The sequence below is a fragment of the Mytilus californianus genome, unplaced genomic scaffold (assembly GCF_021869535.1).
Source record: "Mytilus californianus isolate M0D057914Y unplaced genomic scaffold, xbMytCali1.0.p SCAF_5, whole genome shotgun sequence".
NCBI lineage: Eukaryota > Metazoa > Mollusca > Bivalvia > Mytilida > Mytilidae > Mytilus > Mytilus californianus.
In genome coordinates, this window is record NW_026262701.1 from 92,543,513 (window position 1) to 92,570,601 (window position 27,089).

The 27,089-nt window shown below is 30.5% G+C and overlaps 1 protein-coding gene across 1 annotated transcript in view; it reads left to right on the top strand.

Annotated features, from left to right (window-relative positions):
* The window catches only part of LOC127703293 (GPI ethanolamine phosphate transferase 1-like), a 30,836-nt gene extending 9,153 nt beyond the window's left edge, over window positions 1-21,683 (top strand). The window contains exons 9-30 of the mRNA XM_052207816.1: window positions 772-812; window positions 1,334-1,393; window positions 1,914-2,006; window positions 4,745-4,800; window positions 5,293-5,314; window positions 5,909-5,965; window positions 6,314-6,393; window positions 6,918-7,105; window positions 7,725-7,797; window positions 8,507-8,609; window positions 9,165-9,260; window positions 9,794-9,885; window positions 10,327-10,377; window positions 11,371-11,446; window positions 11,948-12,056; window positions 12,619-12,721; window positions 13,406-13,493; window positions 13,931-14,017; window positions 17,790-17,845; window positions 18,388-18,463; window positions 18,785-18,901; window positions 19,914-21,683. Of these exons, the coding sequence (XP_052063776.1) occupies window positions 772-812; window positions 1,334-1,393; window positions 1,914-2,006; window positions 4,745-4,800; window positions 5,293-5,314; window positions 5,909-5,965; window positions 6,314-6,393; window positions 6,918-7,105; window positions 7,725-7,797; window positions 8,507-8,609; window positions 9,165-9,260; window positions 9,794-9,885; window positions 10,327-10,377; window positions 11,371-11,446; window positions 11,948-12,056; window positions 12,619-12,721; window positions 13,406-13,493; window positions 13,931-14,017; window positions 17,790-17,845; window positions 18,388-18,463; window positions 18,785-18,901; window positions 19,914-20,084 (1,895 nt within the window). The 3' untranslated portion in view covers window positions 20,085-21,683. The remainder of the gene's footprint in view (window positions 1-771; window positions 813-1,333; window positions 1,394-1,913; window positions 2,007-4,744; window positions 4,801-5,292; window positions 5,315-5,908; window positions 5,966-6,313; window positions 6,394-6,917; window positions 7,106-7,724; window positions 7,798-8,506; window positions 8,610-9,164; window positions 9,261-9,793; window positions 9,886-10,326; window positions 10,378-11,370; window positions 11,447-11,947; window positions 12,057-12,618; window positions 12,722-13,405; window positions 13,494-13,930; window positions 14,018-17,789; window positions 17,846-18,387; window positions 18,464-18,784; window positions 18,902-19,913) is intronic.
* The last annotated feature ends 5,406 nt before the right edge of the window (window positions 21,684-27,089 follow it).

Here is a 27,089-nt window from a genome sequence, read left to right on the forward strand (position 1 = left end):
ATAAAAGCAGAACCTCTTGATATTAAATCCGCTGTTCAATGTTGAGACAAAACATAAAATAAAATTCAACTGGAATAAATGCATTGTAAGAATTCTGAAAACAGGTACATCAATGTCTTTGAAAGAATATATCAGATATATGAATGAGAAATTACAAGTCTGGTATGATAAAAAAGAAGAGCAAAAAAGTATGAAACTGAAATGTTTAATACTAACAATTTTCATCAATATTTTCAATATATTACCCCTAATATTTTTAACAGAAAAATCAAACTGTATTTCAAGACATTTTTCAATCTTAGCATTTTAAGGAAGACAACTATTTTATGTACACCTTCAAGTCATTCGTTGGTTAAATAATATAGATTCTACCACTGTATCGAGTGTGATACAATATTTATCCACTTGAGACAGTTAAATATTTAAAATTTGACTGTCGAGAGTGGATAAATATCATATTGCACAAGATTTGGTGGTGGAATCTGTTACTCTGATGATTTTTAAACAATATGCAGACAAACTCAATTCTTCCATTCGAATGGTCTGCAAAAAGATATATTCTTGTTGTGTGACGTCATCAGGTATTTTCTCCTTTTTTTTATGACTTCACAATAGGAAAGAGGAAAACAAGAAAATTTGACGTCATACTCGAATTTTTACCAATGAAGAACTGATCAACAGGTCAGGAAAAGGATAAATCGTGTAAGAATTAGAGAAAAGTGGATTATGTTTTAACAGTTTCTATATACAGTATGAATTATTTTCTTACAGAATGGAAATTACATGATATAAAGAGAACTGATGTTAACCAGGTAAGAACAGTTACTGTTTGGGGAACATTAACAGAGTTTGAAGTAGCAGCTCTGATATTTACCTGTACATAAGGGTTTATGTTTTAGAATGATAAATAGAATAATAGTTTTGTATAAATAATTTAATTTGGTAGGTTTTGCAAAAAAGACTTGAATGGCAAAAACAGCAAACGTTGGTATATAAGCATATTATACTGGTAATTGTGAAGTTAAATTGCTGAAGTATGTTTGTAGTCCAAAGATTTCACATTTATTCATTAGTTGTAGGTCCAAAAAAGTATATGAACAGGGTTTTGACATGATAAGCCTTAATACATTTAAACTTCTATTTATATAGAATAAATAAATGAAATACACATTTTCACACTGTGACAATACATACATATAGTGCGAAAAATCACCTTGCCAGTTATTAAGACATAAGTTTTAAGAAAAAGGCAGACAATATATGATTTCAAGGTTTCGAGCATTGAAAATTAATAAGATACTTATCTAAATATTTTTTTAAACTTTGTTTACAGGCAGATATAGCACCATTGATGTCATCAGTTATAGGAGTACCTTATCCAATGAATTCTGTTGTAAGTAGTCAAGAATATCTATGAAAGGAGATGTGCAGTATAAATAATTGACTCAGTAACCAAACGATGCATCTAAAGGCATCTAAAGGTCAACATACAGTCCTTAACATTAGACAATAATACACAAAAATGATAAAAGGAATCAACAAAATATTGCACAGTACAACTGACCACACCAACACCGACTCCTCTGAAAAAATAGACACACATACAAAAACAAACAAAACATGCTCCAGATAGCCTGAATTGGTACAGGCACAATATGTGTTAAGATTAAACCAGTTATACGTAAGAGTATCTATACAATGTGTCATTACAAAATACAAATATTTATATAGAATAAGCAAGCTTGTCTTTGAATTGAAGTAATAGAGTTTATTGTGTACACAGATTTAGGATATCTATCAAGTTAGCCATTGTTAATAGAGTGAAAAGGACTTTTTTTCATGGGAGTCTTGTAAATGCAAAATCACATTTTCATCATTCTGTATGTTTCATTTGAAATATAATTTTATTTTAGGGCACACTTCCATTAAGTTTCCTCAGTAGTTCAGATTTTGAGAAAGCCGAGAGCACATTTGCAAATGCACAACAAATTTTGGAGCAATATCAGGTAAGCATTATATATTGTATTAGCTTAGACATTTGTATATTATATATATATATGTTACTTATCCTCTTCCTGAAAATGCATGGATTATTTTCCACTGGACATTAAGCAAACTGCAACCAATCCTATATTTCCTGAAATGGTTCACATTCTTTTCTGAATTATGACCTCTATCTTATTTGACTCTTGCTTTTACTACTGGGAAGAATGACAGCATCACATGAGAAGCAGACAGGATATGTTTACATTGCTGTAGCACCTGATATCACTGCCAGGTGTGGGCTTTGCCCAAAACTTTTAGTTTAAGTATAAATGAGTGGAGATGTAGAGTATACCTCAATTAGACAACAACCCAATGACAAAAACATGTTTGCTTGAGAAAAATTTCTATTACCGTCTTTTGGTCTGTATAAAATGCAGTCATGCATAGTATGCACCACATTTTTTCCCACTTGATACTTAAGAAAAAAAGTATTATTGATGCTTAATAGGCAGGGACTTTCTGGAAAAATCCCAACTTGAAACTCTGTAAAATTCGTTCATTGCAAAGTGATTTCTTTTTTTGAGACAATTTGAACTCCAATGTTGGTTGATTACAGGATAATGAAATATTGTTGAAAAAATAAATAATTTGGCAAACTATGTTTGATTTTTTGTCGAGCCTTCGACTTTAGTCGAAAAAGCGAGACATAGCGATCCTACATTCCGTCGGCGTCGTCGTCGGCGGCGTCCACAAATATTCACTCTGTGGTTAAAGTTTTTGAAATTTTAATAACTTTCTTAAACTACCTTGGATTTCTACCAAGCTTGGACAGAAGCTTGTTTATGATCATAAGATAGTATCCAGAAGTAAATTTTGTAAAAATAAAATTCCATTTTTTCCGTATTTTACTTATAAATGGACTTAGTTTTTCTGCCGGGAAATATTACATTCACTCTGTGGTTAAAGTTTTTAAAATTTTAATAACTTTCTTAAACTATCCTGGGTTTCTACCAAACTTGGACAGAAGCTTGTTTATGATCATAAGATAGTATCCAGAAGGAAATTTTGTAAAATAATAAATCCATTTTTTCCGTATCTTACTTTTGAATGGACTTAGATTTTCTGCCAGGAAACAACACATTCACTCTGTGGTTAAAGTTTTTAAAATTTTAATAACTTTCTTATACTATTTTGGATTTGTACCAAACTTGGACAGAAGCTTGTTTATGATCAAAAGCTAGTATCTAGAAGGAAATTTTGTAAAATAATAAATCCATTTTTTCGGTATTTTACTTTTAAATGGACTTAGATTTCCTGTCAGGAAACAACACATTCACTCTGTGGTTAAAGTTTTTTAAATTTTAATAACTTTCTTATACTATTTTGGATTTGCACCAAACTTTAACAGAAGCTTGTTTATGATCAAATGCTAGTATCTAGAAGGAAACTTTGTTTTCTTCAAGTTAACATTACATTCAGTCTGAGGATAAAGTTTTTAAACATTTATTAGATTCATAAACTATCCTGGATTTTTACCAAACTTGGACAGAAACTTCTTACAATCAAAAGATAGTATCAAGAGGAATATTTTTATTGATTTACTTCCTCATTTTTGTTGAGCCTGCGATTAACAGAAAAAGTAGGCGAGACACTGGGTTCCGCGGAACCCTTACGAATTTTTATTGTTTCCACACCGCTATCATCAAATGGCCGTGTTTCATTCAAGTTTTATACATTTACCTACTGTATTCCTTGTAAGAACACATATACAAAGTAAGTAATAAACTTGACCTACACTAATTTGGCCATTGACAGAATCCTTCATCTGAGATTTGGACATGATCAAATGTAATTTCTGGGCAGCAACGGAGAACACAAGATAAAGCAAAAAAAAACTACTAAAGCATTTAAATGATTTTGATTTGCATATAACATTACAAATCAGATACAAGAAGATACAAATAGTAAAACATAAAAATTAAGTTTATACTAAGAAAAATTTTCCTCCTGACTACCTGGTTTCTTGGTGGGAATTCGGACCTGAAAAAAAGTCCTAGGGTAAAACCTGCGTACCATACACACAGAAAGACGGTACTTGTAAAAATTAAATATGAGGAAAGAAACTCCATGTAAATGTTAGTAAGATAAATAGCAACTTAAAAGTTATAAACATAAAGTGAAATCTTAAGATAGTATTTCTGTTTGCAATAATTGGCAATTATCTGCTGCATTTTTGTAAGCACTTTTGGCTGCCATTAATATTGATTTTTTTTTTGACAATTTGAGCAACAGATTCAGCAGTTTTAATGCCCTGCCTTCAATAGTACTGGGGCATTATGCTTTTTTTTCTGTGCATCCATCCCTTCCTCTGTCCATATGTCTGTCTGTTGGTCTGTCAATCCCTCCCCTATCCGGTAATAGTTTTGGTTTTAAGTAGTTCACCATGAAGATGTAGTCACATCAACTTGAAAAGATAGTACACATCTTCTTCATGATGTAAACTTTTAAATATAATGCCAAATTGGGGTTTCAACCAAAATTTCCTCATCCAATGAACATGTCAATGTGATAGTGTAAGCAGGGCATAGTGTCCTATGGACACATATTCTGGTTTGGATAATTGTTTTGAAAAGGGAAACATATAACTTCTATTATAAGTCTTTTCACTGTTGGTTTTAAAAAGGTAATCAATATGTCAGGTATAATAATATATAAAGCAAAGTAAAACTTTTAAAAAGAATAAGAATTTTGATTACAGGTCAAAATGGATCAGAAGAAGTCAACAACTTTATCAGTGGCATTCAGGCCATTTAGGTAAATATGAAATATTAATGTAACAGGGGTTCATGTGGCTAACAAAACCAATCCATTAAAAGTTAAATGTATTTATTATTTTTTTTCATTTTTTTTTGTCATCACCAAATATGAAGAGACTGTTCAGTGTTCATCATCATCATCATTATTTGAAAAAGTATTTATCTTAACTTCTGTTTTAACTTTTTAGTTCTAAAAGAATGTATCTATTCTCCAAAGTGTAAATTTTATCAGATAAGATAAGAGTTATTCCACTTAGGGAATATCCAATGTACAGTTTTGCTGCATATAGGCTTATTCAGGATTTGGTGTACTGGAAGTTGGAGAAACAGGGCATGCTTTGTACAAAATAACACAGGAACACCTTTACCTCTTTCGTAGACATTAAATGTATAAATGGTAACTGCTCACAAAGAATATGGACAGAATCAATATTTGTTGTTATACCAGTAAATTTTTCTTATAATAATTACTTTTTTTTAACCTTTTCAGTAAACTACTGCCTAGTATTCAGGTAAGTAAGTTATAGTTATAAGTGACTGTCAAGTATTCAGATAAGTAACTTGTAGTAAAAAGTTACTTCTAAGGATTTAGATAAGTAAGCTATTATAATAAGATATTGCCTGAACTTAAGACCTTAACCAAATTTGTAATTTCAGTTGCTTGGATCAGAGCTAATTTCATAAAACCACAAAATCCAATTTCTTTAAAACAAATATCATTTCTCAAGGAGTGACATAGGTAGTTTCTTGCCATGTAGATAGAAGTTGCTAAGTTACTAGTATTTTCCTATATATTTCATTAAGTTTTTAAAAAAAATATTCCTTTAATTCATTTCACATTTGTTAAATGCTTATGATGAAATTTGACCTTTTTTTATTTCTTGAATTTAAAACATCTATAGAACTTTGATAATATGATTGATCATGTGCCAAATCTGATTTGTTAAAACTATACCAAGCTATGTTCAGTGAAAATTTCAATTGGTCATTTATTTATATTCTTTATCATATCAAGTTTCATGTTAATGGTTTTAAAGCAGTTAATTTAATTCCTAGATATTTCCTGCAATGGATCATATCATCATAACACTGTTATTGTTTTACAGAAAGACAGAATAAGAAACATCAGAAACTTAATCAATAGTGGACAATATCAATTAGCTGTAAGTTTTAATATACATTTTACTATAGCATCTGGTAAGATATGATATTTATCCTCTCCAAAATTCAAAGTTTGAGCGTTTCTGATGATTTTCAAATTTTAAGAGAAATATAGCAGTTGCTGTTAGATGGAAGTATGGTGAAACATTAAGTTCTTTTATGGTTTTCCTAGAATATGTTTTCGTAAATATCTTCAAGCATGGCCACAGTTCCAAACTGGTGTTTATCAAAAGCTATGATCATATATGGTATAAATTAAGCACTCCTTTTAAAATAAAATATCATATATATATATACCATTGAGAGAACTATTGAAACACTGTTTTTTAATTGATTTAATTTTATATCAGATTACTGAATCTCAAACATTGATAGAGCTTGGTTTAGAAGGATTGAATTACTATCATGGATATGATCGCTTCTTTTTGGGGTAAGTTTTATTTTAAAAGTTTTACATCTTATGATCTATATTTTAAGTTACGTAAAATTCCTCCATTCGTTGATCATTTCTCTACAAATTTTTGATTTTGGTATCCAAATTTCGAGTTTCACTTGATTACTTCATCAAAAAATCTTTTCAAATAAATTTCTTCCTTTAAAACATTTAAAGAATTGTAAAAAGTATTTAAACTGAAAGTAATGAAATTTAATGTTTCATTCTAAAAAATATTATTCCATTCCCCAAACTACATAAATTTACCTCAAACTAGTTTACATTTGTCATTTCGGGGCCTTTTATATTTCTCTATGCGGTATGGGCTTTGCTCATTGAAGAATGCCTTACGGTGACCTATAGTTGTTAATTTCTGTGTCATTTGGTCTCTTGTGGTGAGTTGTCTAATTGGCAATCATACCACATCTTCTTATTTTCATAGTTGTCAAAAAATGAACAAATGTCAAATATTAGAAAAAAGGTTGTGTACTGTTTTTTAATCAATCTATATTTGTTTACAGTTTAAGTATTGTTTTTGGTTTCGTTGGTTGGATGATCTACACACTGACCTTAGTCGTGAGGGATCACTCTGGTTTGGTCAGTGTAACAATAAAGCTTGAGAAGTTGTCACAACCAGTATGGTTACAAGATAAACCAATAAAACTGGTATTTGCTATAATTGGAGTAGCTGTTACTGTTCTATTAAAAGGTATTTAGTAACAGCTAGATTTCACACTTTTGTGAAGTGAATGACTTTAATTTCAAAGATATCTATAATTTATTGTGATTGGTTGATTTAATATTTCAAATATTGTATATTAAGAAATTCAATTGTACAAAATGAAATCTTGATTCATTCTTTTAAAGTTCAAAAGAGAACATTTTTCACTTTTTAAGAAATTAAAAATATTTTAAAAGTGTTTTACAGTTCTTCTGAAATATTTATACAGATATTATATGATTATTTATCAGTGGTGTTCAGGACTAACTGTTTTTTTTTTTGGAGAATTTAAAAACCTTTCATCATAACAACAAAAAAGACTGAACTTCTGGTGTAGTGACTACAGATTGAATTCTATAAATAGATCTGCTGAAACATTTTCAAAATTTCTTAAGAGTTATAAAGTAGATTTTACATATTACTGAGTCTTTATTTATCAACTTTACAGAACAAATTTTTACACATTCTGAATGTAACAAGATGTACATGTAAATAATGTGAAAAATACAGCATCTTTAGTGGTCTTTATAAAGTACAGAGATAATTCTCATTACTTTCATTGTTAGAAATGTTCAAACTCATTTCATTGTATGTTTTATATTTTCAGTTCAGTCACTTCTGTTTACAAATTATATGTATTGTTTAATACCTGTAGTCTTGTGGATGTTTGTTGCTCTTAGGTATGTTGATATAAATGAAATGACTGGCTGGGTAAATATCATGGAGGGAGCAATCCAACAACACAAATTTAAAATTGAATATCTAGGAGTTACATATATTGCCCTGGGGCTTAGTTGATAAGTTGATAAGTTGCATGGTATCTATTTAATACATTCAATAGACACCATAGAAGATCTGTCTTGAGTATGCATCATTCATCATGCATTTTCTCTTAGTAATTTTACGGTTGTACTTGCACTATGCATTTAATCACTCAGCCCTTGTAGAATGTTTTGAATCCTCCAAAATTTTAACTAATATCTGGTAAAACACCACACTGTTAAATTAGTATTGTAAGCTAAAATTGCTAAACAATATGTTTAGAAATAATCAAATCTGAAGAAGAAATACCAAAGTCTCAATATCTGTTGTGTGCAATTAAATATACTGCTGATGTTAATACTTAAATTTTATATCAGTTCATGTATTGAAAACTTATTGTAACATTAGTCCACTGTGAAATGGTACTGTTTTTATGGATTACATTGTTAATTAATGCTGTAAAATTCAGCTCCAAACAAAATACAAATTTCCAAAAGAGAAATACAGACACAAAGAAACCACATTTATAATGTTCACAACAATTGTAATCCATTGATAAAGAAATTATATGTGGTACATTAGAATACCTACGGTATTAATCTGTATTCAGAATGATTTTTTTTTCAGATTGACAGTTTTCCAACAGTTATTTAAAAAATTTAATCTTGCCAAGAATTTAAAGACAGTGTTCATAGCCATTGTTCCACCTGTACTAGGGTTAGAAATACTGGTATGTATACTTAACTTTTCCTTCAACTTGGATCTACCTGGATGGTCACTTGTTAGATATTCAGCAAATTGTTGGTTTGATCCCCAGCTGGTTAAAACCAGACTTCAAAATTGGTTTTTGCTGCTTCTCCTCTATACATGTCAAATTGAGAGCTGCAATTGTCGACTTAGACTTGGGAAAAAACTCAAGTTAGGTAGAAAATATGTCACAGAAAGTCTGCAGGATGTGTTTTTGAAAACTAATGAAAAATGGAGAAGCCTCTTTGAAGAAATGGATACCAGATAAACTATTTCACGTACACTGTCTTGTAAAAAAGAAATATTGTATCTTAGAAAAGGTTTTAATGTTCCTTCTCTAAGGTTTTATGTGTACATTAAAGAAAGTTTCTTGCTGAACTGATTACGTTGATAAATGTTAATGGATTTAAAACCTTTTACAAAATATATGGTTAAAATTCAAACAGAAGATGTCTGTTAACTTGATTGTTTGAGAAATCATTATCAAGTTTAATAAAAGTTAATATATGCTTATCTTTCTTGTTTAAATATGTTTCAGGTGATGGGTTTCTTTAGAAGAGAATTGCTATCTGTTGGTTTGGTTATGATTGCAGCATGGCCATTAATAACATCCAAAAGTATATGGAAAGATAAGGTAGGATTATAAGTAAATTAGTTTCAGCAGATTTCTAATAACAAAACAATAAAAATAGATTCTGAGAGCTGTAACTTTAAGAAACATTGGCTAGTTAAGATTTGCTTTGTGTCAAGTTTACTGTAAAAGCCAAAAACATTCTTGTACTCTAATATGAAATTAAGGAGATTAAGGAATTATTTGTACAGCATAGTGAAACTTCACAGTAAAGATATGCCTGTCTGACAAAATTTTAAGGTCTTATTCGAAATTTGATTACCAGATCTGTATTTCATGCAAAATTTGAAAATAGATTCCCTTCGTAGTTATTGGGATTTTTCCAGCAAGTATACAGGCATTAACATTTTAGTCATTAATCAGAAAAATATTGCATCCTGGGGAAAGGGAGAGCACTGATGAGGTTATAACTTTTAAGTCGGAGTTCAGGGCCACAGCAGTAAAAAATTGAATGAAATTTTGGAGAGTTGGTTTTGGAATGCATATTTTGTCATTTATTTTATCTTTTGACCTATTTTACCCTTTGTATGTTTCAGGTGACAGCAGCTGGTTGGATTGTCTCATGTCTGTTGCTATCTGTGTTTCCATTAGCTCCAGTTGTTGGAAGGCAAATTAATTATATTTATGTGTAAGTCAGTATAGCTTAACAGCTGCTTATTGTCTTCAGAAACTACTTTAGCCATAATCATTGTTAGGATGTTTTAACCATTCTAAATAACCAAATAACCAAATATCTGCTGATTTCGAACATTTAACAGTCTTGTCTAAAATTACCTGGACCAAATAATTTGAAATGTTCATAAAGTACTCATGTTAAAAATTGTTAATATAAACTGAAAGAATTAATCATATTCATAATTCTCTAAAAACCTTATCAAATATCTACTTAAGTCTAGTGGAGACCATTTACCTCCTGCTGAATTTTATTACCATGGTGTTACATAGAAACTGGCGAAATAGATTTTATTTACATGACCTGTCAAATATTTTTATTAATTTTTCTGTCTTACACAACTGCACATTATTTTTAATACAGATTGTTAAATTTACATTTATTTGTTATGTTTAGAATAACAAGTGGTGTATTTGTTGTTGTATCAGCCACATATTTGATCTTCTGGTGAGTAGATTATTGCATTATAGATTTTTAAATTTTGCATTTTTTGTTTGATCCATGTGCTAAATTTCTTTACACACATATATATGTATAAATAGTACAATGATAAATACAACTTATCTGAGGTTGCTCTGTCAATTTACGTGATACATGACTAGCAAACAGTATGAACATACAATCCATAAAGGTAACAAAACAAATTGTGCCTGCCAAAAAAGGTATTTGTACACATAATGGATATTTTATAATATTATACAATTAATGACTTTTGATGAGGTTGATACTACAATTTATCACCCTCAGAGATATGATATTCACCGAGGCCAATGGCTGAGGGTGAATGTCTTATCTATGGGGTTGACAAATCATTGTATTAACTGATATCATAAGTCAACAATTGTTTTATTATATTATTTTTTTTTTTAACCATCTCTAATTTCTAGTAATTGCTCAGGATTTTAATTTCTCCTTTTATACTAAATATTTTATCTGTTTGGTAGTTGCTAAGTTGAAATATTCAATAAGATTTATTAACAATATATAACATAAAAAAAAAGGTGATGAAAAATGAGACGTTGCTGAGGAAAAAACTATTTATAGGTACACGTTAGCTGTTCCATATCTTATATTAGCCTCTTGTGACTTTTCCTGCGGTGAATATAACGTTTTATCAAAGAAGATTCCCTAGGCCAAGCCAATGAGAAAAGAGATTTTTTTATAGTCATATAATAACATGACTTATCACTATGATGTATGTTAGGGTTAGTATATTTTATTGTGTGAGCACCACATTGGTTGAACTTCCTAATAACCAATCAGTTGATAAAATATAGTTTCAAGCAGGCAATTACTTCAATATATTAATTTATTTCACATTGCATATATTATATGCTTAATATAAACATTGGAAATGCTGGGACAATGTAATTATTATATTTGTTAAAGCTATTTTATTAAATCTCTTTAAACATACAAATCATTCAGTGTATATTTTAGGTTAAAGAGAAGTCATGAAGTGAAGAAAGAAAGAAAATTGAGACATCAGCATATTTTTCTTGTTAACATTATTCAGGTAAATGGGAAAATTATATATAAACCAGCAATTTGTATGTTGATATGTAGAAAGTGTATTTAAACTATCAAGGTTCGAAAACTTAGAAGTATTGTTAAACCACTAATATTTTTTGTTCATCAGAATAGGATTCGTCAACAATACAAATAACTTTATGCATGAAAATTTTATCACTGGTAATAGTAAAAAAAAGTAATTCAATATACAGCATGTACAATTTGGAAAAAAAAACCAAAGTGCAAACTATGTCTTTAAAAGTTAAATACAAACATAATGGAACAGCATGAAAGGAAAGCAATAAAATGAAGAATAGAAAATCGTTGACATACTTCCAAATCAGTCAAGAAGCTTGTTAACTTGTTTTGCATTTTTCAAAATTTCATGAAAGATTGAAAAAAGATACATCAGGTATGTTTCTCTAAAGATATTAAGACTGAATACAAATGGAATGCTTGTTTGAACTAGGTTTGGTCAAATCTCATTCAAATATTGTTATTTCAGGTTGTAGTTATTGGTTTAGCCACATATAATGTATGGACAGTGTCCAGTAGTATAGCCAGAAGTCAGGGTCTTCCATTTATAAATCGATTAACCAGCTATCTCATTTTAGGTAACACATTTCTGTATTTTTCATTTAATTGTAAGAAAAGCTTCACTGATAGTAATAATGATTTCTCTGGAAAAATGTGTTGAATTTAATGAAGGCCATTTGGCATTACACATTCAATGTTTACTGGTTTGAATAGTGTAATAGTTAGATTACAGCAGCGTTGAACATTTGTTGTCACATGAAGAATAAATCAATCAGTTAAGAAATGTATTAAGAAATAATATTAATTTTATAGTTTTCTCAATATAGAAAGGATATGGAATGAATTGGAAATATAGCAAAAATCTGCAAAAATTCTTGTGGAAGAATCTTTACAGAAGTGATTTAATTGCTGTAATCACCACAAGGGCTGATAGTTTCCTTGATAAATAATCCTGACTCTATATCGGTGTAAAATGGCATTGATTTTAAAATCATATTGCTTTTGATATTTGTCAGTATTTGCTACATGCACTGAAGTTATCAATAAATTTCATACATTTTACTTTAAAAATTGCAAATGATATATTTTATGATTAATTTTGTTGTGAAAAAGAAATAACCTTTTTTATCATGTTTTCAGTGTTTTCAATGATTTCACCATTTCTTGGAGGGACATCAGTGACACACAGATTGTTTACTGTAACCTTGGCATTATTTCCTCCATACTTACTGCTAAGTATATCGTATCCTTTATAGTCATCATATCATACTGTCAAACTCAAGAATATTGTTTTAAGTATTAGAATTGATATTTCATTATAAATAGTTAATTGTTACTGTTTGAACATAGACAAAATAATTGTGGGTATTTTGGATTAATTTACATATGTAGGTACTTATTTTTGTGGATTGGGGGAAGTAATAGTAATAGCTAATTTTACTTTAACTGAAAATTGAGTCAACAGTATTAAGGGGTTGTATAGATATAATAAGTGAGAAATGGCTCACAGTACATGAAATACTAAAAACAGTGTTGAGCAAAAATATAATAAGTTATAATAAGGTCATAGTTCATCTTGTTTATGATAGAATTTACATCAAATGTACTGAAAGTTAAATGTACATTTGGGGTTTTGTTTATTGAAGTTTGAGTTACTTAATTATGCACAATTAAATGTTTAATCAAATTTTTTCTTTAAAATTTCATGATTACTTACACATGTCATTACTTGTGTTTATGTACAAAAAGAATCTTTAGGATGAAGTCTGAAAAATAAAATTTATTGTGGAATGATTTAATACAACTATGATCAGCATTGTTGGTGAATGAATATAAAGTTATTGCCATTATAAATACTTGAAAATATTGCTTTTGTTAGTATTGTTGATACTTCATTGATAACAATGTATCCTTACATGAAATTCAGATATGAAGATTTATTTTTTGTGACTTTAACAGTAGTTTTGTATTTCTGGATGAAATTAGAGATAAATTTGAATGATAAAAAAGTCAGTGTAAGTATCATTAACTCACACAAAGTGTCATATAAGCAACTTTTTTAGTTGCAAGGAGTGCATACCATGCTATAGCATTTTTAAGAGTGGATTAATATCAAGATTATTTGGTTAAGTGGTGGAATTTGTATTAATAACAGTTTTATGAAGAAATAATATAAACAATATTCCAAACCGATTTTGTTGAAAATTACAAATCACGATTTAACCAACATGTCATTAATGAATTATGTATGTCAGTTTACTGATGATTCATTCTTAATAAAAAAAAAAGTCTGACTGTGCCAAGATTCAAACCTCTTAAACATATTCTACAGTAAGATATTTAAATGTGACCACCAATAAAAAAATATGATGTATTTATTGCAGAATGATGTCACAAAATATTAATTTTATATTTCCATTTAGTTATGATGTATAAGTTTTTTATTTTTCAGTTAGAAGATTGTGATTTTGTTGCATCAAGTAAAAACCATCAACATAGAAGTATAAACACTGAAGATATACGAAGAGCATTCTATTATGTATCCTTTTTAGCTCACCTGGGCCCAAAGGGCCCCATGTGAGCTTATGCCATCACTTGGCGTCCGTCGTCGTCTGTCGTCGTAAACTATTTAAAAAATCTTCTCCTCTGAAACTACTGGGCCAAATACCTTCAAACTTTAACTAAATGTTCCTTAGGGTATCTAGTTTATAAATTGTATCCGAAGTTTTGATCCATTGACAAACATGGCCACCATGGCTGAAAATAGAACATAGGGATAAAAATGCAGTTTTTGGCTTATATCTCAAAAACTAAAGCTTTTAGAGCAAATCTGACATGGGGTAAAATTGTTCAATTGGTCAAGATCTATCAGCTCTGAAATTTTCAGACGAATCGAACAACCCATTGTTGGGTTGCTGCCACGGAATTGGTAGTTTTAACAAAATTTTGCAGTTTTTTGTTATTATTTTGAATATTATTATAGATATATATAAACTGTAAGCAGCAATAATGTTCAGCAAAGTAAGATCTACAAAAGAGTTAATATGACCATGATTGTCAATTGACCCCTTAAGGAGTTATTGCCCTTTAAAGACAATTTTTACACAATTTGTTCATCAAGTTTGCTAACATTTAAAAATCTTCTCCTCTGAAACTACTGGGCCAATTACCTTCAAACTTTAATTAAATGTTCCTTAGGGTATCTTGTTTATAAATTGTATCCGAAGTTTGTATCCATGGACAAACATGGCCGCCATGGCTAAAAATAGAACATAAGGGTCAAATGCAGTTTTTGGCTTATATCTCAAAAACTAAATCTTTTAGAGCAAATGTGACATGGGGTAAAATTGTTTAATTGGTCAAGATCTATCGGCCCTGACAGTTTAGATGAATCGAACAACCCATTGTTGGGTTGCTGCCACGGAATTGGTAGTTTTAACAAAATTTTGCAGTTTTTTGTTATTATTTTGAATATTATTATAGATATATATAAACTGTAAGCAGCAATAATGTTCAGCAAAGTAAAATCTACAAAAAAGTTAATATGATCAAAATTGTCAATTGACCCCTTAAGGAGTTATTGCCCTTTAAAGACAATTTTACACAATTTGTTCATCAATAGATATAAGAAGATGTGGTATGAGTGCCAATGAGACAACTCTCAATCCAAGTCAAAATTTATAAAAGTAAACCATTATAGGTCACAGTACGGTCTTCAACACGGAGCCTTGGCTCACACCGAACAGTAAGCTATAAAGGGCCCCAAAAAATTACTAGTGTAAAACCATTCAAACGGGAAAACCAACGGTCTAATCTATATAAAAAATGAGAAACGAGAAATACTTATGAACGACATCAACAAACGACAACTACTGAACATCAGATTCCTGACTTAGGACAGGTGCAAACAAATGCAGCGGGTTTAAACGTTTTAATGGTACCAAACCTGCACCCTTTTTCTGAAACAATAGTGTAACATCACAACATAGAAAGACACACTATAAAATATCAACTGAAATAGCTTAACTCAATCAAAGGACATATGAACACCATTGAACATACACTGAACAAATAAATTTGACCTATGACACAATGTAAATACAAAATAAATAAACTGAGGGAAGTTTGCTAACATTTAAAAATTTTCTCCTCTGAAATACAGGTGAGCAATTCAGGCTCTTGAGAGCCGCTTGTTTGTTCAATTTATTTATTTACAGGAGGAGGTGTCATCCCAAATTCCTGAAAAAATAAAGTAGTCTTTCCCGGATTTAAAAAAAATTAATTATTAATTCCCTAGTTCTGATAAGTGTAAATCCCAAATTCCCATGAAAATAAAGGCCAAATCCTGAATTCTTGCAACAAGAAAGGTCCAATTCCAACATCCTGAAAATGGTCCTTCCACCCCTTTGTAAAGATATTTTTTATGAAAATGCTTCTAATTTTTAGCTCACCTGACCTGAAAGGTCAAGTGAGCTTTTCTCATCACTTTGCGTCCGTCGTCCGTCGTCCTGCGTCCGTCGTCCGTAAACTTTTACAAAAATCTTCTCCTCTGAAACTACGGGGCCAAATTTAACCAAACTTGGCCACAATCATCATTGGGGTATCTAGTTAAAAAAATGTGTCCGATGACCCGGTCAACCAACCAAGATGGCCGCCACGGCTAAAAATAGAACATAGGGGTAAAATGCAGTTTTTAGCTTATAACTCAAAAACCAAAGCATTTAGAGCAAATCTGACATGGGGTAAAATTGTTTATCAGGTCAAGATCTATCTGCCCTGAAATTTTCAGATGAATCGGACAACCCGTTATTGGGTTGCTGCCCCTGAATTGGTAATTTTAAGGAAATTTTGCTGTTTTTGGTTATTATCTTGAATATTATTATAGATAGAGATAAACTGTAAACAGCAATAATGTTCAGCAAAGTAAGATTTACAAATAAGTCAATATAACGGAAATGGTCAGTTGGCCCCTTTAGGAGTAATTGCCCTTTATAGTCAATTTTTAACCATTTTTCGTAAATCTTAGTAATCTTTTACAAAAATCTTCTCCTCTGAAACAACTGGGCCAAATTAAACCAAACTTGGCCACAATCATCATTGGGGTATCTAGTTTAAAAAATGTGTGGCGTGACCCGGCCAACCAACCAAGATGGCCGCCACAGCTAAAAATAAAACATAGGGGTAAAATGCAGTTTTTGGCTTATAACTCAAAAACCAAAGCATTTAGAGCAAATCTGACATGAAGTAAAATTGTTTATCAGGTCAAGATCTATCTGCCCTGAAATTTTCAGATGAATCGAACAACCTGTTGTTGGGTTGCTGCCCCTGAATTGGTAATTTTAAGGAAATTTTGCTGTTTTTGGTTATTATCTTGAATATTATTATAGATAGAGATAAACTGTAAACAGCAATAATGTTCAGCAAAGTAAGATTAACAAATAAGTCAACATGACTGAAATGGTCAGTTGACCCCTTTAGGAGTTATTGCCCTTTATAGTCAATTTTTAACAATTTTTCGTAAATCTTAGTAATCTTTTACAAAAATCTTCTCCTCTGAAACTACGTGGCCAAATTAAACCAAACTTAGCCACAATCATCATTTGGTTATCTAGTTTTAAAAATGTGTGGCGTGACCTGGTCAACCAACCAAGATGGCCGCCACGGCTAAAAATAGAACATAGGGGTAAAATTCAGTTTTTGGCTTTTAACTCAAAAACCAAAGCATTTAAAGCAAATCTGACATGAAGTAAAATTGTTTATCAGGTCAAGATCTATCTGCCCTGAAATTTTCAGATGAATCGGACAATCCGTTGTTGGGTTGCTGCCCCTGAATTGGTAATTTTAAGGTAATTTTGCTGTTTTTGGTTATTATCTTGAATATTATTATAGATAGAGATAAACTGTAAAAAACAATAAATGTCGGCAAAGTAAGATCTACAAATAAGTCAACATGACCGAAATTGTCAGTTGACCCCTTTAGGAGTTATTGCCCTTTATAGTCAATTTTTAACCATTTTTTCTTAAATCTTAGTAATCTTTTACAAAAATCTTCTCCTCTGAAACTACTGGGCCAAGTTAATTATAGATAGAGATAATTGTAAGCAGGAAAAATGTTCAGTAAATTAAGATGTACAAACACATCACCATCACCAAAACACAATTTTGTCATGAATCCATCTGCGTCCTTTGTTTAATATTCACATAGACCAAGGTGAGCGACACAGGCTCTTTAGAGCCTCTATTTTTAAAGTTATAGTCCACTTTTTGTCTGTATAGCATAATTTCATTTGATTTTCCTGAGCCTTTATCAGATATTTTTTATACTGGTAGCATTTTTTGGAACAGGGAATATTGCAAGTATTAACAGGTAAATTGTGTAGAACTTTAAGGATTACTTTATTTCCATAAGTTGCAGCATGTAGTCCTATTTGCTTTGAATATTAAGAAATGTTGATTGCTTATACTGTTAGTGATTTGATGATAAATGTAAGTATTAAATTCTTTTCTTAATTATGCTGTATTTCCAGTTAATATTAGTTGACATGTTAGAGAATAAAAAAAGTGTTTAAAATGGATTTAATGAAAGCCAAAAGGCACCTGAACTAGACAATGCATAGATTAAGGGTTTGATAAAATGGGGATTTTTCAAAATAATGATAATACCCCCACCCAAAAAAAAAAATAAGAAAAACATCAAAAACATCAAAAGATGAAACAAACAAAAACCACCAAAAGTATCAAGTTATCGTTAGTTGATGTTTATTAACTAATTTTCAATCTTTCCATATTAATGAAGGGAGGGGGCACTTATGTAAAATAGATGAGTGGTTGTAGTTTGAATCCCAAATACACCCGCACTTTTTAATTATGAAACTGTTTTAAAATTATGTCATCAATATTATTTTTTAGTTTTGAACCAGCCTCTGTGTATTGTTTTATTACAAAGTTTGATCCATTCATGATGGGATCTCTCATGATGTTAAAGGTAAGACATTACTGAGTCTCTGGGGGAGTATATTGTTTAATGTGCAATTGTTCCTTTAAAATATTTCATTGAAATTGGAGAATTAGTGATTAAAAAACTACCAAAGAGATTGAATTACAAGGAATGCCAGAATTTGTAATTTCTTATCATATTTTCTTATTTTATATTTCAGAATGTATTGCCATTTTTTTCTTGGTCTCATGTTTTATATTTCAGAATATATTATCATTTGTTTTGATGAGCTGTGTTTTCCATGCCATACATGTACTGACATCCATTCCAACCAAAGCTTTGTTCTAAGTCTCAGACTATATATTTCAGAATGTACTGCCATTTGTTTTGGTTAGCTGTGTTTTCCATGCCATACATGTACTGACATCCATTCCAACTAAAGCTTTGTTTCTGATAGTACTCATTATGTCAGATTTCATGGCATTAGTAAGTATTCAAAAGCTGTCGCGGTTATATTCCTTAAAAACTTGTCAAACGAGTCTTTCCTAAAACATAGTTTATGTTCTTTCTCTTAAGTGTAATGGGGCATTTAGTTTTCCCTAAGTATGTAACTTTGAAATACAATGTACAACTGTTTGGTTGAATTGAATACTTCAATTTTATTTTTCAATTGGGGAAATGTTGTGACCAACAGTTCCTTTAAGAAGAATCTGTACAAACAAAAGAAACATCATTTCAAGGAGACTGAAACTACCCAAGTTTCATTTATCACTTAAAAGGAAAATAAAGTGTGAATATAAAAAAAATAAGAATTTTACAAAACCAACAAAAGGTCCTGAAGATGCCACACTTGCTGGCGAAACATTTTGACCATTAAAACTATTACTTTGTGTTAATTTATGAGTGTTGTTGTCTTTAATGTCGATAAAACCAACAAAAGTGCAGAATAAATTTAGAAATTATATCAAAAGTTATGCGCTTTGATATCATGTACCATGTCCATTTTGTCTGATTCTTACTTTCTTACTGCATGTACATCGCACATATGATTTTGGTCTTCAGGTGTATTTTTGGTTTGATAAAGCAACATAACAATGATTCAGAAACCCATGAAAACATGTAAAAGGCAGTGTTTTTATGCCCCACATAGGGGCATTATGTTTTTCAGTCTGTGCGTCCGTCTGTGCGTCCTTCCATCTGTCTGTCTGTCCCACTTCCGGTTAAAGTTTTTGGTCAAGGTACCGGTAGTTTTTGATGAAGTTGAAGTCCAATCAACTTGAAACTTAGTACACATGTTCCCTATGATATGATCTTTCTAATTTTAATGCAAAATTAGAGATTTGACCCCAATTTCACGGTCTACTGAACATAGAAAATGATAGTGCGAGTGGGGCATCCATGTACTATGGACACATTCTTGTTCTTCTTCAAATTACTGTTAATTAAATGAAAACTTCAGAGAATAGTAAATATAGATATAGTGTGATTCTTATTTCAGAATTTTTTCTTCCTGGTTAGAGACTATGGTAGTTGGTTAGAGATTGGGACCAGTATTAGCCATTATGTAATAGTGATGTGTATGATTATATTTCTCATGGTACTATTTGTATTATCGCATGCTTTGACAACTGTCTCAGTTCTTCCTAGGATAAAACACAGCAGAGAGTGAGAGTCATTACCAGCATTGTTTGTGTGGTAATCATGTCTGTGAAAAAGAACTGTATCATCTATTCTAGTCTAAGTATGATATGTTTGTTTGAATTATGTCTTCCAATGACAATCAGATTGTATTTGTTAAATGATAAATTTATATGAACTATGACCTCCAGTGACAATCAAAGGAGAATGTAATTGTTAAATTTTTTCATGTTTTTTAATTAGCACTTTTTGTATGTAACCTTGTTGAATTTCATGAAATTTTTAAAATAATGTTTTAATTTTAATTATCATATTTAAGAAATCATTATCCATACCATTAGAAATGATAATACTTTTCAGGTCAGATAATTTTTTTACTAATTCCATCACCTTAAAATCACACTGTTCAATTTTTCATTGAACGACCAAGACATCATGAAGATAAGTATTGTATAGTATAAACTGATACAAGGTATCTAATTAGATGTTTACCTTATTTTCAAATATGTTCCAATCATTCAGCAAATTTGGTTTAGATTTTAGAGGATTTCTTATTTTAAGTTTGCAAAAACAGAAAACAAAAACTCTAATTTGTGCCAAAATCCCTATGTTATCTCCCCTTTTTGTTTATTTTTTTTATGTGGTAAGATGTTAATCTGTTACTTAAGCTTAGCAATCTTAGAATTGAGATTGATATGGTAACATGAACCTCCAAAAGGGTTGCATGCTTAAACTTTGATCCCTGTTTGCAACCCTTTTTTATTTCAAATCGACTTAAAATCATAAATTCATAATGTAATGCATAATATTACATCAGTATTTGATGTTGTTTATAAGAAGAAGTTGTTTACAGGTATTCTCTATGTAAAAACAATGTTCAATGGTGGTTATCCTCTTGGATTTAAGTTTGCCACTAAAATCACAAAATTTAGGTCGGACCATCATATCCTCCTCTGCATAATATTATTTTAGTCTATGAAGCAGTTTCAAAGAAGCTGCTAATATGTATTTACAAAACAGTTTGTGACGGTTGGATTTAATTCATTCAGTGATGCTGTTTGCAAGAAGTTACTTGTTTGTTTTCCTGTAGGTGATATGTAAAAACTATATTTCAGAGGTGCTTTGGCAATGTTTGATTTCAGATCCACACACAAATAACTAATTTTATTTAAACAATCATATAATTACCCATACATCATATTACTCTATGAAACTGTTACAAAGAGAAAATGGAAAGAGGTTTGCATGTATTTTTTCATATGGTCTTGTGTTATAAAATGATCAGATATGGCAACCATCCCCGATTTAGACCAGCTTTAAAATCACATATTTTACACAATACCCCTATCCTCCAATCTGTGAATTTTCTAAAGAGAAAAAAGTTAATTGTTTCATGATAAATTACTAACGGATAGAGATGTAGAAGAAAATTGACATGTAGAAGATATCTATATCTATATGTTTCCTAAGTTGTTCATTCTTTATTCTGTGCAATATATTGTTTATGCATTTACATAGAATACCTCCTTATGTACTATCTTCTACAATGTTGTTCAGTCACTGTGATATTTGTATTTTAATACTTTTGATATCAAAAAGATTTTTTTTAATAAATGGACACTTAATTACAAATTAATGTTTGTTTTTATTGTATTAAAGATATGAAAATATCTTTTCAGCTAAGATCCTCAAACTCATTTTAGAATGAGGAATAGATTTTAGATAATTTGATCAGCACTTGTGTTGGTTTCTTTAGTCAGTGTTTTTAGCTCACCTGGCCCAAAGTTTCTCATCATTTGGCATCCTTCGTCCGTCATTGTCCGTTAACGAACTTTTACAAAAATCTTCTCCTCTGAAACAACATTGACCAAATTTTATCAAACTTGGCCACAATGATCATTGGGGAATCTAGTTGAAATAATGTGTCCAATGACCCTGTCTGCCAACCAAGATGGCCGACATGGCTAAAAATAAAACATAGGGGTAAAATGCAACTTTTGTCTATTTTTTTTAAAACCATTATAAATGGAGAAAATCTAACAGGGCAAAAATGTTCAGAATGTTGAGCTCTACCAATTGCCCTTAAATGACAAATTTTACAATTTTTATGCCCCACCTACAATAGTAGAAGGGTCATTATGTTTTCTGGTCTGTGCATCCGTTCGTTTGTCCATCTTTCCGTCCGTCCGTCTGTCCTGCTTCAAGTTAAAGTTTTTGGTCATGGTAGTTTTTGATGAAGTTGAAGTCCAATCAACTTGAAACTTAGTACACATGTTCCCTATGATATGATCTTTCTAATTTTAATGCCAAATTAGAGTTTTGACACCCATTTCATGGTCCACTGAACATAGAGAATGATAGTGCGAGTAGGGCATCTGTGTACTATGGACACATTCTTGTTTTTCATTTTTCCCTATTATCTTGAAAACTATAATAGATAAAGAGAAACTTTATATTGCAAAAATGATTAGCAAGACAAGATCTACAAAAAATATGCATGATCGAAATCATCAGATGACTCCTATTAGAGTTATTACCCTTTGATGACGATTTTTACCAATTTTTTGCGATTTTGCCTTCTATCTTAAAAATTAATATAGATAGATAGAAACATAGATAAGCAAAAATGACCAGCAAGACAAAATCTTCTTCTAAGACAAATGGAGGAAAATGCTAGACGACTCCTTATTAGAGTTATTGCCCTTAAATGATGATTTTTTTACCAATTTTTTGGCGTTTTGCCTAACTGTCGATTTATTTATTTTTGTAGGTTCCAATTTTCATGGATTGAGGAAACTTGCATTTTCGTGGATATTTGATTTCATGGTTTTGCCAAAATCTGCTGAATTCCTATACAAAATTTTTAATACGTTGGACATTGGAATTCATGGGTTCATGGTAAACACGATATCCATGAAAATTGCTATTCAACGAATAATAATGAATCCACAGGATATGATAAAAATTATAACAGATAAATAGAAACTTTAAATAACAAAAATGATGAACAAGGCAAGATCTACAAACAAGTCAAATTTTGTCGATATCTTTAGTAGACTGTCACTTTTCATAGGAGTGATTGACCTTAGATAAGGATTTTTTACCCTCTTTTGTGTTTTTGAGCAAAATATAAAGAAGATATAGAGAAACTAAACAGACAAAATGATCAGCAAAAAAGAGATTTTTGTCATGAATTCTATTCTCGTCTACAATGTTGGAGAGTGTCCTTTGTTGAATATGCACATAGACCTAGGTGAGCGACACAGGCTCTTTAGAGCCTCTAGTTACTATTGGTTATGAGGCTTTAATTCCTGCACCTAACATTGATTAATGTATTTGGTATATGGGTTCCTTGCAAGGTCTACATTTCTGCCAGGTAGGGTTCACCTGACCTCGACCTTAATTCATGGATCAGTGATCAAGATTATAGTTACGTCGTCAAGTCTGTATCTCAGATATTATAAGCAGTATGTCAACAATATTTGGTGTATGGAATGATTGTAAGGTGTACATGTCTGTCTGGCAGATTTCATCTGACCTTGACCTCAATTTCATGGTTTATTTGACAATGTTCAGTTTTTGTAGTTTGGTCTATTTCTCAGATACTATAAGCAATAGGGCCACTATATTTGGTGTATGGAATGATTGTAAGGTGTACATGTCCGACTGGCAGGTTTCATCTGACATTGACCTAACTTTTATGATTCATTGAACAATGTTTAGTTTTCATGGTTTGGTCTATTTCTCAGATACCATAAGCAATAGGTCAAGCATATTTGGTGTATGTAATATTTGTAAAGTGTAAATGTCTGTCTGGCAGGTTTCTGTCAGTTTATCAGTTACTATAAACAATAGGACAACTATATTTGATATATGGAATGATTTTAAGGAGTACATGTCTGTCAGGAAGGGTTCATATTACCTTGACCTCATTTTCTTGGTTCATTGGTCAATGTTAAGATTTTGTGGTTTCATCTCTTTCTCAGGTTCTATAAGCGATAGGACCTTTATATTTGGTGTATGGAGTGATTGTTAGGTCTACATGTCTGCCTGGCATGGTTCATCTGACCATGTCTTCATTTTCATGGATCATTGATAATTTTAAGTTTATGTGATACTTGTAGTAAAACCTTCATATTACAGACTTCCAACATGAATTCAATCATAAGTAAAACAGGTGAGACATTTCAGCATGTGCCCTCTTGTTGAAAATAGTAATTGTGATTTCTTTTATGATTGATTGTTTGCTTAATATTTCATACATATTTAGGATGAGAACATATAAATAATTATTGATAATAATATGTTAATATGTAAACTTTTTCTCTTAAAAAGCCTATTTGTATTTCCCATGGTGTTCTATATAAATTATACTCCATTTAGGCAACTGTCTTAGATTACATAAAATCATTGCAATGAGTTCAAATCAGATTTTGATATTAATAAGTTAGGAACTATACAAGTTACTTTTATAGCTGTTTACCACCCAATCTTTATCAATTTTGCTATAGAGTAGCCAATGTCTATAACTGTTATACTGGAATTTTCATGTCTCTTGCATTTCCAAGGGCATAACTCCCTTACAAATAATCATTCCACACTGGCACTGAGATTCTCATGAGATGGAAAATAAGGGCTATTTAGTTCTTATTAGAGTTTTATGAAATTTATATCAAAAGGTTTCCATCACTAGTAAAAAAGACAAGCTTGAAAAAATGCTGCTGTTATAATGCAGTTGTGACCATTAAACATGCATATAAATTTCATTAAATTCTGCTGAAAAATCCATTTGATTTTCCATATTATCTATTTTTCAACTCCCCTAAAACTGTTCAATTGTTGCTGATTTTCTTTCTTGTCTGACATATTGAAGCTGTTAGTCTTTGACATGAATTTCATTACACTTTAGTACAAAATGTATGCTAACTATAGTGATTTTCAATGTCAATCAATAACTGGCTTTGAGATGAATGCTACAGGTACTCCATTTTCTTAAGTTCATTCAATGAGAATACTTTGTTTGCCATGAAGTCCTTATTTGAATTCAGATATGCAGCAAAATTTTTCTGTCACCATTTACCAAAAGAAAATGCTGTCATGATAAGTTATATTTTGCCTTGTAGGATGTTTAATATATGCCATTAACGTCAAAGCAAAAGAGGCCAGCAGAGTAGAGGAATTACAAAGCTTAAGATGACATTAACAGAACCTCACTACACTCAAAATAGTAAAAAAAATAAAAGAATGTGTCTAAGGACATTAATGCCCCAGCTCAAGTTTTGCAATTTTCCAAATTAAAAAGGGGCATAACTCAAGAATGGTAAATGACTCACTGCCCAAATTCGAACTCTGTCTGTATGCTGTGGTATTTAGCATTGTGTATGAGTTTCATAAAATTTGGATGAGCCAAACTTAAGTTAGAGTGTGGAAACAAAAATTTGCAATTTTCCAAGTTATAAAGGGTCTTAACTCTAAAACAATAAGTGACATTCTACCCAAATTCGAGCTCGTGTCTGCAAGTTTTGGTTCTTAGCGTTGTATATTAGTTTCATAAAATTTGCACAAGGCAAACTTAAGTCAAAGTGTGGAAACAAAAATGGGACGTATGGAAGGACAGAAAGACGGAGAGTCAAGGATAACATTTAATGCCCCTGATGCCTACAGTGAGGGCATAAAAATGAATTATAACCATGCATATAAGATGCAAAGAAAAATACATGAACTAATAAAAGATTGGTTACAAGCAGCTGCTAAAACAAGTTAAGAAAGTTGATCAGACAAGAAAATCAATCTCTTTCTCTTCATCATTGAGGATACATTCAATCCAAACTTTAGGTTCTCAATGTTCCTATGATAGGTCATTGGAAAAATCCGTTGAACACAGTAAGATTTGTTTTTTCTGATTTCTTCCCAAACATTGGTGAATTATAAATTTCAGTTACACAAACAAGCATGCCATCAAAGATGCGCAATAGTATTACTGGATTTCTTCAGGTTTCAAAATTTTACTTCATGATTTTTGCAAGCTCCGTACAAAATGAGGATTATACTAGCCTTGGAAATAAGACCATAAATATGATATAAGAAATGTCATACACAGTATAATTATTTTTTTAATTTAATAAAAAATCATTAACATATAACATATCAAATATTCATAAATAACAACACATTAACTGTTTTCTTCAGTATTTGAAGTCATACAATTAATCACTTTATAATTACAATAATTTAAATAAACACATTTCATTTATAAAGTCTCATTTCTTTGTTATAAGCAGTCATAAAATGTTGTAAAAAGAAGTTTTCCTAATCAAAACACTTTGTACAGGAAAGAAAAAAATAAACTTCATAAAATATCTTAAAAACAAGAACAATCTTTTGGGTAATGTTTCAATATACCACGGAAAGGAATTATTATTTGAATAACAAAATAAATTAAAAATTATATCTTACAATAATCTACTTGTAGTACATTAATTTAAAATACATATTTATCCTTTGAAAGTTCAATAATTTTATTAATTTTGCTAAAAACTAGTAATTACTGACAAATTAATAAAAAAGTAAAATGTACAACATTAAAATTCCCTTTGCATGACAAATAGTCTGAGGAATTCTGTATTAAATACATTTTTCATCTTATTGTTCAAAATATGCTCACTACTATTAAGAGATCTTATCAATATATTTTAGATTATTAAAAAAATACATGATTTATATCTAAATATGATTCAATACTTCTTTTCTCGAAAGTGAAATATTTAAAATTTAAATTCATAGTGAAGAAATATAGTATCACACAATATACAGTGGTGGATTCTTTTTCTTTAATGATTTTTAGAAGACAAGTAGGCACATTTTATTTTATCTATCTTTTTTAGTGATATGTTGTTTTTTATGAGACGTCATCAGGCATGGTCACCTTTTTCTGGAAATTAAGAAAATTTGACATCAAAATAGAGTTTTGACCATTGAAACTGTGGTCCAAACATGTTGCTTATAAAAAAATAAGTAAAAAAGTATAAATTGGCTC